The 17,832-nt window shown below is 40.2% G+C and overlaps 1 protein-coding gene across 4 annotated transcripts in view; it reads left to right on the top strand.

Moving 5' to 3' along the window:
* STIM1 (stromal interaction molecule 1) overlaps positions 1-17,832 on the top strand; it is a 200,748-nt gene that overhangs the window by 129,908 nt on the left and 53,008 nt on the right. For 3 of the 4 annotated variants that reach the window (XM_043905812.1, XM_043905813.1, XM_043905814.1), the window contains exon 3: positions 16,751-16,865. In XM_043905812.1, coding sequence (XP_043761747.1) covers positions 16,751-16,865 — 115 coding nt within the window. Of the gene's footprint in view, positions 1-2,478; positions 2,485-16,750; positions 16,866-17,832 lie in introns of those variants that run through there. The other variant, XM_043905815.1, reaches the window with a different exon arrangement.

The following is a 17,832-nucleotide window of genomic DNA, read 5'->3' as shown; positions in this document are numbered from 1 at the left end:
ACTTTGGAGTCTGACCTGAGTTCAAATGCAAGCTTGCAAGTGTACTAGCTGTATGACCAAGTAATTTGGAGGCTCACTTGCCTCATCTGTAGAATAGAATAGAGATGAAAATAAGATACCCTTTGCCATTCTTAAGCCCTTAGGCTAATGAGAGAGGCAGATATGTAAACTGGCAATGACAACATCACATCTTCAGGGCTGTAATGGTGGCGTGCACAGGAGACTGTGGGAATTTCAAGAGGAATAGGAGTGAGGTAATCTAACATGTGCTGGTATAGCAGAAGACACATTGTCAGCCAGCACTCAGGGAAGGGTAGCTGTTGCTAGACAAGCTGAGCTACACATCCGAGGGAGTAGGCATCATTTGCAATCTGTCCCAGCGCCTTAGCCAGATACAGGGTGAAGCAGCAGCTCCCCCAGATGGCTTCGCTCATGTTTCCAGGAAAACCCAGACGGTGGTTTGCTTTGATAGATAGGGAAATTCTTTCTCACCAAGCAGACTGTTGTTTTCCTTCCTTCCCTCTTTGTTGGTGAGTCTGCTTTGTCTGTTCTGGATGGCAGTCCTATTAATGGCAGGGGTTAGTTGTAAGGCTTCTCTGTGTGTCTATATATGTGTATATGTCTGTGCCATTGTGTTTATGTCTTTGTGTGTATACATCATTTTGTGCTTTTCTGCATTTGTATGTGTCTTTTTGTGTTTAAATGTGTCTGTGTGCATATGAAAGCTTCCCTGGTGGTGTGCGTAAGAAGTGGAGGAGGGGAGGAGCACTGAGCCAACGAAGGATCTGAGAGAAGACACATAAACCAGGTCAAAGATGAAGCAAAAGATTAGGAGAGAAAGGTGAGGGTGCAGTACAGTGTGCAGGACTTGGGGGTAAACACAGAGCCAGAAGTATAATCAGAGACCCAAAGATGCTGTTAGTCCAGGCAGGATCTGGGTCCTCTAACGTGGTAGAATGCAAGGGTAGTCTACAGCCAAAAATGGTCAAGCCAGAAGAGAGAGAAAAGTTCTGTTTCAGGTATTAAGTAAGCTTCTGGATCTTCCTGTCTATGGAGGAATTGGCCACTGGCCTCCATGGTCCTGCTTGTCTTCATACCTGATTGGTGTTTGCTTGTCTGTGTGTGTGTTGATGCCAGCCTCTCTGTGCATGTCTGTATCTACGTGTGCATCACATTCAGTATACCTAATTGCATTAGAAACAACTGGTTTCCAGGGCAGTGTCTCATTCACTTGAGGACCCAGGATCGCCACAACCCCCTTTATTTTTTCTTGTGTTCCCCACCCTTTTTTTCTGTCTTCCTTCTTTAGGCATATTTACTGTCTGCTCTGTGCTGGATGCTGAGTATGCAAAGACTAATGAGGAAGACAACTTTTCTACCTGCAGAGAGCTCACATTGTCAGTGAGGCAGAAAGACTGTGTGTTCAATCCTAGTAGGTATTGTGGTGAGAGATGAGAACTGCATGATCTGTAAACACAGAATAGGGAATTTAACCCATTCTAGGATGCCAGGAAAGATGACTCAGAAGAGATGATGCCTGAGATGAATAGGAGTTAACCTGGAGATGAGAAGGGTATAGCAAGTGAAGGAATGAATATGATGTCCTTAGGGATCTGTGACTCAGTGGTTCTTTTACTGTGAGCATAGAAGGTAATGGTGGAGCAGGGGGGGAGAGGCTGGGAATGTGGTTGGAGATGCAGGCATGAGCCAGCCAGATTCTAGCCATACTGAGAAACTTGGATTTCATCCCAAAGATGATGAGCTTGAAGGATTTTAAACAGAGATGGCTCTAATTCTGACTGAAGGTATGTCAGGATCAGGCCTTGCTGAGCAGGTAAAACTGGAACTTGGTCTTTTAAAGGAGAGCAGGGTTTACCAATGAAGAAAGAAGGAGGAGCATTCCAGGAAAGAAGAACTTTGTGAGTAAAGGCAGGAGGCAAAAAAAAAGGAACACTTCCTTCAAGTAGGAAGGTGTCTAGAGAATAGTCTCTTCATCTACAAGATAGTGATATTAGTAATATCAACATGCATAAGGCTCAAATAAGACAATGGATGTAAAGAAGCATTTGTAAACCATAATGCAGTGTGAACATTTCAATAGTGGTCATTATTACCCAGCTTGTCCTTTTTTCTCCCTCAGTGGCCAGCAATATCAGGCCCTTGCAGGTATGGGTCAGGTAGGCATGTGCCTCAGCACCATGGCATGACTGGTGAGAACCAGGCCCTTTGTCACCTAGCAGTCCTGCATCTCAAGGAGGAGGGGCTGAAATTAGAAGCTGCTGGAACTCAGAGGCTGAGTGCTGGTTCACTCAGGATACATAATTTCTCACAGTATGAGCCAAGTGACCCAACTTCAGAATAGTCAGACATTCATGAAGCACCTTCTACATGTAGGAAGTGTGAGGGACTGTGCCTTCCATGATCTCATTGTCTCCCCATTGTAACTGTGAGGTCGTCTACATTTTACAGGCTTAAAGTGATGTGGTGAGTAGTGGTTCAGATGGGATTCGAGTCTGTATCTGTGAGATTTTTTTTCCCATGTGTCCCTTCACAAGCCTTCTGATATCTCTGGATGGTGAGCAAGCTCCCTAGTTAGTTCAGTGGAAAACTGTGAGGTCTCATGCAGTGTGGGGTTGAGAGGATTGGAGTGGTGTTTCTCTGGGATAGAACCATAGCCCTTTCCTCCACATAGGAGAGTAGTTCTTGCCTTCAAGGACTGACTTTCCGCCATATATCTGACTCATCCAGGTGCTTTTCAGTATGATTAATCCCTGTGTCCTCAGATCCCAGCATAGGACATGACACGTGGTCACTGCTCAGTAAATGCTGGTTGGGCAAATGAATGAACAAATGCCTCTTAAAAGAGGCTTCCTGTCTTCAATCCTCCCTTCTGCCTTCTCTTGTGGTACCATCATGCTCTAATATGAGATTTTGTTCTTAAGGATTTTTTTTTATGTCACTCTTTGACACATAAGCTTATGTTCTCCCTCTTAGAATTGATTAGAACCCAGAGTGTTCTTAAAAAGGGGACATGAGTTTGCATTTACTCTCTTATATTCTCTGTTTCCAAGTCTTTTCCTCTACCTACTCAGTGCCCAACGGTGACTGGCAATTATGAGGAACACATGGTAAGCCCTAAACTCTTACCAAGTTGGTATAAGTTGGTGTTCTGTTTTGGAAATGGGGTCCAGAAGGTTTTCCTACTGTGGAGTGCTTGGCTGGGTTTGTATTTCCCAGGGTCTTGGAAAGCCATACATAGGGGTGGTAGTGTTGTGGGGAGAAAACTGAAAGGGAAATAAAAATTGACTCTTGTTCATGGGGCTTGTTAAGGGAGAGAAATTTCCTTAGTACTTGAAGCCATAATGGAGGGAGAATTAGGTGCATTTAGTCCAGGGGAATCTTTATGACCCCCTTCCTGGTTTTTATAACATTTGCAAACTAAGAATAGCTTTTACATTTTTTGAATAGTTGGGGGAAAACATCCATGGAAGAATTTTATGACATGTGAAATCTATATGAAACTCAGATTTTGGTGTCCATAAGCAAAGATTCATTGGCACAGAACCACTTTACTCATTTACTTCTTGTCCCTGGCTACTTTCATAGAAGAGCAGAGTTGAGTAGTTGTAACTGAGACTATGACTAGCCAAGTCTGAAATATTTACTGTCTGATTCTTTGCAGAAAAGTTTGCCTGGCCCCTGGTTGAACCTAGCATTTTTTAAAAATCAGCTTTATTGGGATATAATTCACATACTGTACTCATTTAAAATATATAATTTAATGGTTAGTAATATATTCACAGGTATATGCAATTATCACCAGAGTCCAATTTTGAACATTTTTGTCACCTCAGAGAGAAAACCAGTACACGTTGGCTATTGTCCTCCTGCCCTCCTATTCCCCTAGTCTTAATGTACTTTCTGTCTCTGAAGATTTGCTTATTCTAGACATTTCATATTTGAGTCATATAATATGTGGTTCTTTGTGACTGGCTTATTTCACTTAATATAATGTTTTCTAGGTTCATCCATGTTATAGCATATATCAAAACTTCATTCCTTTTTGTGGCTGAATAATATTCTATTGTATGGACATGCTACATTTTGCTATTCACTCATCAGTTGATGGACATTTAAGTTGTTTCTACCTTTTGGCTGTTATGAATAATTCTGCCATGGTACAGTTTTTTTGTGGACAGATTTTTACTTTTATGTTTTTATTTAAAATTTTAAAAAAATTTGTATTATTATTATTTTGGCCATGCCTTACAACTTCTGGGATCTTAGTTCCCCACACAGGGATAGAAGCCAGGCCGTGGCAGTGGAAGCACATAGTCCTTATGACTGGACTAGCAGGGCATTCCCAGTGGACAGACATTTTTATTTCTCTTGAGTGTATGCTTAGGAGTGGAATTGCTGGGTCTAGGTCATGTAGTAATTCTAGGTTTACTCTTTGAAGAACTGCCAGACTTTTTCCAAAGTGTCACTGAATGTTGTTACATTCATGTCAGCAGTGCATGAGGGTTCTAATTTCTCCATATCCTCACTAACACTTGTTTTTATCTGATTTTTAAAATTGTAGCTATCCTAGTGGATGTGAAATAATATCTCATTATGGTTTTGATTTGCATTTCCTTGGTGATTAATTTTGCCAAACATCTTATCATGTGCTTATTGATCATTTCTATATCTTCCTTTGAGAAATTTTAAAACAAATTTATTTCATATTGGGCATAGTTGATTAAAAATTTCGTGTTAGTTTCAGGTATACAGCAAACTGAGTTAAACATATATATGTGTCTGTTGTTTTTCAAATTCTTTTCTTATTTAGGTTATTACATAATATTGAGCAGAATTTCTTATGCTATTCTATAGGCTCTTGTTGGTTATCTATTTTAAATATAGCAGTGTGTACATGTCAATCCCAAACTCCCAATCTATCCCCCACCAAGCCTTCTCCCCTGGTAACTATAAGTTCATTCTCTAAGTCTGTGAGTCTGTTTCTGTTTTGTTAATAACTTCACTTGTATAATTTTTTTTAGATTGTGCATATAAATGATATCATATGATATTTGTCTTTCTCTGTCTGACTTCCTTCACTCAGTGTTGAATATGATAATCTTCAGGTCCATCCATGTTTTATTCATATCCTTTTCCCAGTTTTTAATTGGGCTCTTTGTCTTTTTATTATTGAGTTGTTAAAATTCTTTTTACATTCTAGATACAAGTCCCTCATCCCTTATGAGATGCATCCTCTGCAAATATTTTCCCAGTTTCCCACTTTTGTGATAGTGTCTTTTGAGTCACAAAAATTTTAAACTTCAATGAAGTCCAGTTTAATTTTTTTGTAATTGTTGTATGCTTTTGATGTCATACCTAAGAATCCATTGCCAAATCCAAGATCATGGTGATTTACCCTGATCTTTTCTTCTAAGAATTTTAAAGGCATCTGAAGTGTGCCATGACCCAAACTAGGTTCTAAATATCACCTCATCCAAAACCTGCTCTTTCCCCAACTTCATCATCTCAGTTGAAGGCAACTCCATTGTTTCCATTGCCTTGGCCAAAAAATACTATGAATCATCCATTAATTCCTCTCATGCACCATATCCATTGATAAATCCAGTGGGTTCTACCTTCAGAATGTATTCATTTCTCACCACTACTCCCCTGCAGGCACTGAGATGCAACAGCCTCCTAAAAAATCACCATGTTTATAATCTATTCTCAGTGTAGCAGCCAGAGAGCTTTAAAAAAATGTAAACGAGATCATTTCACTTCTCTGCTCAAAACGCTGTCATAGCATCATTTCTCCTTTAGTGTCAAAGCCAAAGTTAACACAAGAGTCAGCAAGGTCGTATGTGACCTGACTCCCACTTTTCATTAGGATCTCCTCTTCTTTATATAGCTCCCTTAGTTGTTTACACCAGTCATACTCCATGCTGTTTCTCAAAACATTCCTTTTTTTTTTTTTCCCTATCTTAGGGCCTTGGTTCTAGCTCTTACCTCTGTCTGGAATATTCTTCCCCCAGATATCCTCTTTGATAAGTTCCTCATGTTTCCAAATATTTTGTGTTTTCTCATTCTTCTTACTAGTGAGGTCTTTCCCAGACTATGCTACTTAAATATGAAATCTGCAAGTATACCCCATTTCTGACACCTCAATCATTGTTATGCTTTTTTATATATGTTATATGTATATATACATAATTTTTATATAATGTTATACATTAGACTTTTTTTTGTTTGCTTGTTTTTATTTTTAAGGACGTAATCCCCTTCTGAATTCTATCATTTAATCCAAAAGGGTAAGGGAACTGTTTTGTTCACTGCTAACTCCCCAGGCACCTAGAACAGTGCCTGGCTCAGTGCTGGTACTCGATATATATTAAGTGAATGAATGAATTTATTTAAAAAATCTTTTTTTATGTGGGTTCAAATTGCTATCTGGCATCCCTTCCTTACCTTAAGATCTTTCTTTAAGGTTTTTTATAAGGTATATCAGCTAGCAATGAATTTTTCAGTGTTTGTTTTTCTTTATTATGCCTTTGCTTTTAAAAGATAGTTTTGCTGAATGCAGGATTCTTGGTTGACAGTTTTTTTTTCTCAGCACTTTAAACTTGCAATCCCACTGCCTTCTAGCATCAATTGTTTTTTGTTTGTTTGTTTTTAACTTTTTATTTTGTATCAGACTATAACTGATTAGCAATGTTGTGATCATTGCAGTTGGACAGCAAAGGGACTCAGCCATACATATATATGTATCCAGTCTCCCCCAGACTCCCCTCTCATCCAGGCTGCCACATAACATTGAGCAGAACTCCTTGTGCTATACAGTAGGTCCTTGTTGGTTATCCATTTTAAATATAGCAGAGTGTACCTGTCCATCCCAAACTCCCTAACTATCCCTTTCCCTTATCCTTCCCCCCTGGGAATCATAAATTTGTTCTCTAAGTCTGTGAATCTGTTTCATAAATAAGTTCATTTGTATTATTTCTTTTTAGATTCTGCATATAAGGGATGTAATACAGTATTTCTCCTTCTCTGTCTGATTTACTTCAGTCAGTATGACGATCTCTAAGTCCATCCATCTTGTTACAAATGAGTTGTTTCATTCTTTTAAATGACCGAGTAATATTCCGTTGTATATATGTAACACATCTTTTTTATCCATTTCTCTGTCAATGGACATTTAGGTTGTTAACGTGTATTGACTGTTGTAAATAGTGCTGCAGTGAACATTGGGGTGCATGTATCCTTTTGCACCACGTTTTTTCTCTGGATATATGGCATCCATTGTTTTTGATGAGAAGTAGGCTATTGATTTTATTTAACTTCCTTGATGTATAATGAATTTTTTTTTTTTTGCTGCTTTTAAGATTTTCTCTTTGCCTTTGGCTCTTAACATTTTCTGTGATGTGTCTGTTTGTGAATCTCTTTGCATTTGTCCTGTTCTCTTCGAAGTTTGTTGAACTTTCTGGATGACTAGATTAATGTTTTTCAATAAACTTGGGAAATTCTCAGGTCTTATTTTTTTGTATTGGGTTGGCCAAAAAGTTTGTTTGGTTTTCCTGTGCTACGGAAAAACCCTAATTTTTTTCCCTGCTGCTTTCTCTTCATCCTCTCCTTTTTCCTTTGGCCATGTTCTGTGGCTTTCAGGATCTCATTTTCCTGACCAGGGATTGAACCCAGGCCACAGCAGTGAAAGCTCAGAATCCTAACCACTAGGCCACCAGGGAAATCCCCATTCTTACCTTTTGATCCTTCCATTATGCATGTGAGCAAAGTGGTATTCCACATTCCTCTGAAACTGTTCATTTTTCTCATCCTTTTTTCCTGTCTTTTTTGGGATTGTGTAATAGTCTCTTTTAGTCCAACATCAAATTTGCTACTTCTGTCTTTTGGTGGTTCCGAGCTGCTGTTGAGCTCTTCTTCTGAAATTTTCATTTTAATTACTGTATTTTTCAACTCCACAGCATCCCTTTGGTTCTTTTTTGTAATTTCTATCTGTTAACATTCCTTATTTAATGTGACATTGTCATCAAACATTCCCTTACTTCTTTACTTATGGTTTCCTTTTGTCTTTGAACATATTTGTACTGGTTACTGTGAAGCCTTTTTCTATTAAGTTTGAAATTTGGTTGCTCTCACAATTTCTGTTGTGTGCTTTTTTTCTGGTGTATGGGTCATACTTCCTTGTTATTTTGCATGCCATATATATATGGGGCAGGGGAGAAAGAGAGAGATATCTATATATGTATGTGTGTGTGTGATACACACACACGGGGTCCTTAGGTAGTGCTAGTGGTAAAGAACCTGCCTGCCAATGTAGGAGACATAAGAAATGTGAGTTCAATTCCTGGGTTGATAAGATCCCTTGAAGGAGGGCACAGCATCACACTCCAGTATTCTTGCCTGGAGAATCCCATGGACAGAGGAGCCTGGTGGGCTCTAGTCCATGGGGCTGCAAAGAGTCAGACCCGATTGAAGCAACTTAGCTTGCACACACACACACATAAACATACGTGCACAATGTATATGTTGTTAGAAAGTGGATTTTTTTTTTTTTTTTTTTTTTTAGAAAGTGGATTTTTTGATAGTATACTGTAGCAACTCTGGCTACAACTCCCAACCCCTCTGAGGCTTATTATTATTTACTTGTTTATTTGTTTGGTGACTAGAAAGATTATTTCAGTGGTCTATTCCTACCAACTCCTTATAATGTGAAGCCTCTGATGTTGCTTCTCAGAGGGTACAGCCTTGGATATACCCGCAGTCACCTTTGAATGGCAGTGGTTTTGGCAGGGCTGTCTTTGACTTTGTCTTTTCCTGGCCACACTCAGATGTTAAGCGCTGTTAGTTGTCATCTGATTATTACTCTATTGCTTTCAACAATGCCCTGGGGCAGAAGTTTTCTCCACAGAATGATCCAATCATATTAGAGCTCCTTTGAAAGCATAGTTCCTGAGATCAGTGTTTGAGATTTGTTCCTACTCCAGGGGGGCTCCTCCCAACTGTTTCTTTTCCATGTTCTCATCAGCAAATTCTTTAGCCTACAGTTTAACCTATATCTCTAATGAATCCACCCATCTCCTCTCAATTGCCTTTCACTACAATTTTCACTGTTTTTCAGAGAGCCCTTAGTATTGAACTTCTTCACATTCTGTTGCAAAAAAAAAATAATTTCCTTTGGGGAAAGGTTAAAAACTCTCTATTTAAACCCTGCTTCTCCCACCAGGCAAAATCTCTGAGCTATGGTTCTGGAGTTGAAGGTCAGTTGATAATGGCTTCTCTTTGACACCCCTACCTTAGTAGCCGAGCATTTGATGGAAGGGTGGCAGTACCCTTCTTGGCTTACCTCTCCCAGAGTATAATTGCTGTCTTATAAGCTAGGAAAATGGCAATCAATGCCCCAATATCCTCCGTGGCTCTGCATCCAAGGTGAAGTCCCTGCCCCATAAGTGGGACCTAAGTGGAAGTAGGGAGGCCCACTTCTTGGCTGGATTCTTCTAGAACTTAGCTTTAGCAACAGATAACTGAAGATGGGAGAAGACATGCTGTCATCTGCTTCTCTTAGGCAGATAGCCTTCCAACTGGGAGCCTGGGAAAGAGGGAGCCTTCTGTTCTTGGCTGCACCAGTCTGGAATGGAGTTTCTGTCTTACTGATTTGAAAGCGGGGAGGAAGAGAGAGAGCACGTGTTAATTAAAGTACTACAGACTGTCACTCTTCTTCCTGAGTTTTAGTAGATCTTGATGTTTCTTCATTTGCTGTATGCCCTAGGACCATTTCTAGAAACTTTAAATGATTGCTGTTAGAAAGTAATTTTTGCCACTTTACTGGGTCTATGGAGCTCCTTACACTGTCAAGTCAAAAGTGAAGTCGCTCAGTCGTGTCCAACTCTTTGCGACTCTGTGGACTGTAGCCCACCAGGCTCCTCTGTCCATGGGATTCTCCAGGCAAGAATACTGGAGTGGGTTGCCATTTCCTTCTCCAGGGGATCTCCCCAAACCAGGGATCGAACCCAGGCCTCCCGCATTGCAGGCAGACGCTTTAACCTCTGAGCCACCAGGGAAGCCCCAAAGTCCCCTCTAACTCATCAGTTTTTAAAAACATTCTTACCTATAGCACATTCTGTACCATGCTGTGTTTTCATCCTATGTAAATATAGCAGTGGTGGTTTAGTTGCTAAGTTGTGTCCAACTCTCACGACCTCATGGACTGTAGCCCCTCAGGCTCCTCTGTCCATGGGATTTCTCCAGCAAGAATACTGGAGTGAGTTGCGATTTCCCTCTCTAGGGGATCTTCCTAACCCAGGGATCAAATCCAGGTATCCTGCATTGCAGGCTGATTTTTTTACCCACTGAGCCAGCAGGGAAGCCCAAATATAGCAGAATTGATCCCAATTAAGAAGATAATCCTTTCTTTCTGGGGAAATATTTTTAGTGATCCATCTTCATCCCCCTCTCATAAGAATCCCCAGGCAGTAGTCCTTGGCTTGTTTTTGGATACTTTGGTCCTGATAGTTTTCAAGACTGGAGATGTTAAATTTATTAGTCTTTACCATTCTGGCCAGGTACTTAGCAAGTTGCAACTTTAGATGCTACCTCTAAGGTTTCATCTGCATCATATGACCAATGTCATGGCCTGAGGACATCAAGGAGAATTCCATGACAAGGACTAAACTATATTATTGGCCTCAGAGAGATTCTCTGTACCTGCATATGTGCTGGGTACTAGATGGATGGAAGTGAATGGTAAAGTTGCTGCCTAGAAGATGTTCCTCTGGTTGTGGAAATAGCTGTGTAAACAGATAAGGATATAAAAAGGATAAGTGGATATTATGATGGAGTCACAGAAGAGGAAGAGTTAAGTTAGTTTTACCCATGTACAGAGTTGTAATGTGTCATTTGAATCTGAAAAGATGATTTGGAATGATTAGGAGAAGGAGAGTGTTTTAGCTAAGGGAATAGTATGTGCAAAGATGTGAGACCTGTCAAGAGCCTGGTACTTTCAGGGAATTTCGAGTATTTCATTATCACTGGGGATGGGAAGAATTGACAGTTGATATGGCAAATAAGGCAGGTAGGGTCTTGCCAAGGTTGTGAAATTTCTATTTTAAATGGAGTTAAAGCTTTCAAAGTAAGAATCATTGAATAGAATAGAAAGGGCCTTAGAAGGCAATAGCTTACAGTGCCTCGTCTGTTGCTGATTGCTTGGCACATGGTCTTGATATATTGAATAACAAGCACTTAGGACCTATCTGTCTTCTACCTCTTTTGTGTCTTCTTTACACATGAGAGATCAGCATCATTGTAATAGTGGGCTTCAGGATTGAATGTTCTTAGTATCCTTATATTCCTCTTATAGTATATTAAATGTATTAATATATAGTGGAGCTCAGTTCATACATATGAGAGCTTATTTTGTTCCAGGTACTATTCTAAGTTCTTTATGTGAATTAATCCATTTATAATACCGACTCCAGAACCAAGCTTGAAACCATCATGTTATATTGAACCCAAGCCAGTATAATCCCCTGACTTCTAGATGAATATCTTTGTTTTAGATTGGCTGGCAATTTGGGGACACTTTTCTTTCTTCTGTATAGTAGACATAATATGCATTGACTGCCAATTGAAACTATGCATTCTTCTGGGTCTTGTAGGGCAAGCTCAAGTGAGAGACGCTCATTCAGTTATTTAATAACCACATACCCTGCTCTGTGCCAGGCTGTATGCCTGGAGGTTGGCTTACAGAGCTGAATTACTTATTTATTTAGGTGTTCCAGAGAATTTGCAAGGTGCTGGATAAAGAGATAAATGACAAATAAAATACAGTTTCTATATTTGAGTTGCTTAGGGGGAGTAAAAGGGGAGTAATTAAATAGCAATTATGGTATAATGGGATAAGTACTGTCATAGATGTATGACCCTGAGAACTAAGAGAACAAATAGGAGAGGGCAATTAACTTGCTTGGGAAAGATCTGGAAAACTTCACAGAAGCAGAGACTTTTTCTTCAGCAGATGGAAGAGGAGATATATATTAAATGGAGCACCTTGTGTAAAAGCTTAGAAGTATAAAGGAGCATGGTTTGTTCAAGGAACCTGAAGTGGCTTGGTGTATCTAGAGCAAGTGTTGGCAAACTTTTTCTGCCAGATAGTAGTCAATATTTTAGGCTTTCCTGTCCATATAGTCTCTGTCACAACTCAGTTCTGCCTTTGAAGCATGAAAGCAACTGTGGACAGTGCATAAATGAATGACGTGTCTGTATTCCAAAAAAACTTTATTTATAAAAACAATCAGCAAGATCGATTTGGCCCACAACTGTAGTTTCCTGACCCCTGGTCTGGAGTGTAGATGTCTGGTAGGGAGGGAGAATGGCCAGGAAACTGACTGAGAAGTTACTCTATGGGCCAGATTGGAACAGGCCTTGAATGTAAGCCCAAGAAGCTAGGGCTTTATCCTGGAGGTTATGGGGAGTCATGGGGTTTTAAGTAGGTATGTTGGTATAATTAGACTTATACTTTACAAATCTTATTTTGGTGAGTAGTATGGTAGATGGGCTGGCAGGAGTAAGACTAGATGTACAAAGGTGAGTGAGAAATGACTGTCTTCTCCCTTACCTTGAGCAAAAGCTTCTGGTCTCACTGAAAACAGATACTTCACCCCGACATGTTCATGTCCCAGCATTCAGTACCAATGGTGTGCAGAGCTGTTGTAGCTAAAATTTGTTGTGGGTCCTTGCTAGATATTCAAATGGTAAACAAGAGTTGGGAAGCTTCTCAGATCTGAGGTATGTGTGTTGTGGGTTATTAACATTGTATGTGTGGAGAAGCAAGAGGGTAGGTGGTGTGGTGTGGTTTGGGAAACATGCAGGGTGAACATTGGGGAGCAAGGTGAAAGAGGGAAGGAGGAGTAATTGCTTCCAGGGAAGAACCCAGGAGGCCTGCCTGATTCCTGCATCCAAAGATGTGCTGTTCCTCTTCCAGCTTTACCTCAGTGAATTCTGTTCCCTAATGAAGCTGGATGGACCTATTTTGCTGGGAATTCTGGAGAGATGTCTCCCCTCCTGTCTGCTGTCACCCATACCCCTTCACTACTGCCTCACTAGGGATGGGGTTGCATGCTTTGTACCACGCCAGGGAAATCACTTTTCTGAGCTCACAGAACTAAATATACCTAGTGACAACTGGTCCCTTGGCGCTTCAGAGTGCTGCTGAGCTGCAGCTCTAGCCAGTGCTGCATTCCCCCTGGTGAGGCAGGACTCTCACGGAGCCTCTTAGACCTTTCTGACAGAAGAGCCACTTGTTCTGAGTCCGAGATAGTAAATCCTTGTTGTGGGAGCTGCAAGTTGCCTCTTTGGTTTTGTTTTTGCTTTTTTATTGCTTTTAAACTTTGTCTTAAATTAGACTTTAGCTATTAGCTGAATGTGGGACAGTTCCGAGTGATATGGGATAATGCCTGCTTCAAGTATATTGGACATCAGAGTTCTGGTTCTATACAACATTTTCCAATGCTGTGTTTATAGCTAGGGAACTGGGACTGTCTATCAAAGGGTATACAGTTTGGTAGGGGAGATAGACCCATAACAAGAATGATGAAGGTATACACAGGGGCCATGGGAGCACAGAAGTATCATCTATGATCAAGAAGCCCTCATTATCTTCCTCAGTACCCACTCCCCCTCCTCTAAGCTGCCCTAACTGTGACATCATATTGTTTGATATAGACAGTTAATTTTTTCTTAATTTTAAGTAAAATTTAAGCAAAAACATCTTTATAAAATGTTGCATTATAATATTAATTTTTTTTATTTTTTTTTAAATTTTTTTATTAGTTGGAGGCTAATTACTTCACAACATTTCAGTGGGTTTTGTCATACATTGATATGAATCAGCCATAGATTTACACTTATTCCCCATCCCGATCCCCCCTCCCACCTCCCTCTCCACCCGATTCCTCTAGGTCTTCCCAGTGTACCAGGCCCGAGCACTTGTCTCATGCATCCCACCTGGGCTGGTGATCTGTTTCACCATAGATAGTATACATGCTGTTCTTTTGAAACATCCCACCCTCACCTTCTCCCACAGAGTTCAAAAGTCTGTTCTGTATTTCTGTGTCTCTTTTTCTGTTTTGCATATAGGGTTATCGTTACCATCTTTCTAAATTCCATATATATGTGTTAGTATGCTGTAATGTTCTTTATCTTTCTGGCTTACTTCACTCTGTATAAGGGGCTCCAGTTTCATCCATCTCATTAGGACTGGTTCAAATGAATTCTTTTTAACGGCTGAGTAATATTCCATGGTGTATATGTACCACAGCTTCCTTATCCATTCATCTCCTGATGGGCATCTAGGTTGCTTCCATGTGCTGGCTATTATAAACAGTGCTGCGATGAACATTGGGGTGCACGTGTCTCTTTCAGATCTGGTTTCCTCAGTGTGTATGCCCAGAAGTGGGATTGCTGGGTCATATGGCAGTTCTATTTCCAGTTTTTTAAGGAATCTCCACACTGTTCTCCATAGCGGCTGTACTAGTTTGCATTCCCACCAACAGTGTAAGAGGGTTCCCTTTTCTCCACACCCTCTCCAGCATTTATTGCTTGTAGACTTTTGGATAGCAGCCATCCTGATTGGTGTGTAATGGTACCTCATTGTGGTTTTGATTTGCATTTCTCTGATAATGAGTGATGTTGAGCACCTTTTCATGTGTTTGTTAGCCATCTGTATGTCTTCTTTGGAGAAATGTCTGTTTAGTTCTCTGGCCCATTTTTTGATTGGGTCATTTATTTTTCTGGAATTGAGCTGCAGGAGTTGCTTGTATATTTTTGAGATTAATCCTTTGTCTGTTTCTCATTTGCTATTATTTTCTCCCAATCTGACGGCTGTCTTTTCACCTTACTTATAGTTTCCTTTGTAATGCAAAAGCTTTTAAGTTTCATTAGATCCCATTTGTTTAGTTTTGCTTTTATTTCCAATATTCTGGGAGGTGGGTCATAGAGGATCTTGCTGTGATTTATGTCGGAGAGTGTTTTGCCTATGTTCTCCTCTAGGAGTTTTATAGTTTCTGGTCTTACATTTAGATCTTTAATCCATTTTGAGTTTATTTTTGTGTATGGTGTTAGAAAGTGTTCTAGTTTCATTCTTTTGCAAGTGGTTGACCAGTTTTCCCAGCACCACTTGTTAAAGAGGTTGTCTTTTTTCCATTGTATATCCTTGCCTCCTTTGTCAAAGATAAGGTGTCCATAGGTTCGTGGATTTATCTCTGGGCTTTCTATTCTGTTCCATTGGTCTATTAATGAGCAACCTGCATAAACACAATGTACTTGCTATGCAAGCACAGTATTATGACAAGTCCCTTAGCCACCACCCTCCCTTCCCATCAAACTGCAGCCCTTAAGCCTCTCCTAAATAAAATTCTTGAGTTGTCACTGGAGTTCAGTGTTCCTAGACCTTTAGGTTGTTTTTTTTATAGAGAGTTGGACTTTTTGGGTGGAATTTGATTTTTTAAGTATAGTTTCAATTTATAAAATGCTCTGTGGGCTATTAAAAGACATGTGCAAAGGCAGTTTATGACTTCTGCAAACATGACTTATTTAATCCTTACCACACGCAAGTGAGAGGGATAATTAACCCTCATTTTGAGGGGAAAGCAGGCTCAGAGATGCTGAGTCGCTTGCCCCAAAGTCACACAGGAAATGGTCTCTTTCTATAGGTTCTGACTCTTTATATTTACAGTACATTCCTTTCCTATCCTTAAGGCTTGATGGTTGCAGCCCCAATTCTTTGTTCTCTAAAGAGGTTCCACTAGCATCTGGCCCTTCCTTTAGGTATAGCTTCCATCAGCCTATGTTTGTCACTTGACCCCCTCTTCTTGCACAGCTCCTCTGTGTCCACTTGACATCAGGTGAAGTAACTCAAAAACTAAGGGCTAGAGTAACCTAAAGTCTCAGTCACTCACTTGTCTGACTCCTGGGCTGGAAGACTCAGCCATCTGGACCTGGCTCAGACATTGCTAGCTCTCTATAGTCTCCGCAAATTACCTCTCCAGAATGACAGATTCAGGGTGGCCAGGCTTCTTACATGTTGGCTCAGTGCTCCCAAGGCATGTGTCCCAAAGGGGAGTGAGCCAGGTGGAATCTATATTGCCTTTTCTAACCTAGCCTTGGAAGTCATTCAACATCATTGCTGCCACATTCTGTTTCTTAGAAGATGAGTCACTAATGTCAGTCTATGTTCAAGGGGAGAGTTTGACTTTTGTGGGAGGATTGTCAAAGATTTAAGGACATATTTTAAAATCTTCACAGCAAGTAATTTAATCTCTTTAAACTTAATGTTTTGAGGCAAAATTTGGGGCAAATTGTGTTCTTATAGAGTATTACTGTTCTCATTTTTAAGATAAGTATGATATAATCTATTGGTTGTGAAGATTAAATGAGAAAATAGAAGCTCTTGGAATGTTGCTTAGTGTATAAATAAGCACTCAAAAGTTGTTAATTCTTCTTCCTTTTTCCATAATTAAAAAATATGAGGAATGAATTTCTTATTTTATATTTTTTTCTTGAGTGAAACATGTAACAAAGAAGAAAAGGCAGTCTGCTTGGCAAGTAGGGCATATTCCCGTGGAAGGACATATAGATGATGTGATACACTTGTATATCCGGCAGATATACTGTGACTTGTGAGGAGATCTTAGTGCGGTGGCACCCAGGTGTCTCTTGTGACTTGTGTGCTTTTCCCTTGCAGTTCCTGAGGGAAGACCTCAATTACCATGACCCAACAGTGAAACACAGCACCTTCCATGGTGAGGATAAGCTCATCAGCGTGGAGGACCTGTGGAAGGCATGGAAGTCTTCAGAAGGTAATTAATAGCTTGGTTGTCAGTCCTAGTTCCTGGAAGGTTTAGAGACGAGAGAAGAAGATGGGTAGCAATTTGGCTTTAAAAGGACATGAGTAAAAATGCTTAGTAAAGAGCAAACTACGGAAATGGTTCTGCGTCCAGTCACTGAAAAGAGACTGTATCGAGACTGAATAACACTGAGTAGAGTCACTGTGCTGAGAATGGGGAAAGATGCTCCAAAGAGAGTTGGGTTTGTTCTTTAGTAGAATTCTTGTTGAAAACCATCCTATTTTCCTACCCCTCTCTTCACCAGCTCCCCCCACCCCCCAACTTTGGCTGCTTCATCTCCAGAGAAAGGGAGCCTGCTGGGTTTTTGAAGCAGCCCTTCTGAAGATTCCCACTTGGTCCTGGCTCTGCTGAGTCCTGGATGATTCAAAGGTTGAGTCAAAGTACAGTTAAGACTCTCTCTTGAGTCTTCTCTTCCAGGTAAAATAGACCTAGTTAGAAGAAAGCTTTTTTTTTTCCCCATCCTACTCTTCATCTTGGTCTCCTTCATGTAGACACTTTCATTAATATCTTTCTTAGATCATGGCTCCTAGAGTTGGACGCAGACCTGTAGGTGTAGTTTGATCAGCACAGAACTGCCCTGTGTGTCTGTTAATGCAGTCTGATTAGCTACTGGTGTCTTCAGCAGTCATATCACTCTGCAGACTCATGTTGAACTTATTAAAGCTTTAACTCTTCAGATTCTTTTCTTTCTTTTTTTTTTTAATTAATTAATTTTTTAAAATTTTTTTATTATTTTTTTTTATTAGTTGGAGGCTAATTACTTCACAACATTTCAGTGGGTTTTGTCATACATTGTCTTCAGATTCTTTTCTTGTGTAAGACTGCTAAACTATGATTGAGCACTCAGTCTCTCAGTCGTGTCTGACTCTTTGTGACCCCGTGTACTGTAGCTTGCCAGGCTCCTCTGTCCATGAAATTT

Source organism: Cervus elaphus, chromosome 1 (genome assembly GCF_910594005.1).
Source record: "Cervus elaphus chromosome 1, mCerEla1.1, whole genome shotgun sequence".
In the NCBI taxonomy this organism is placed as follows: Eukaryota; Metazoa; Chordata; class Mammalia; order Artiodactyla; family Cervidae; genus Cervus; species Cervus elaphus.
The sequence above is the reverse complement of the archived record's forward strand: the minus strand, read 5'-3'. Positions and strand labels throughout refer to the sequence as shown.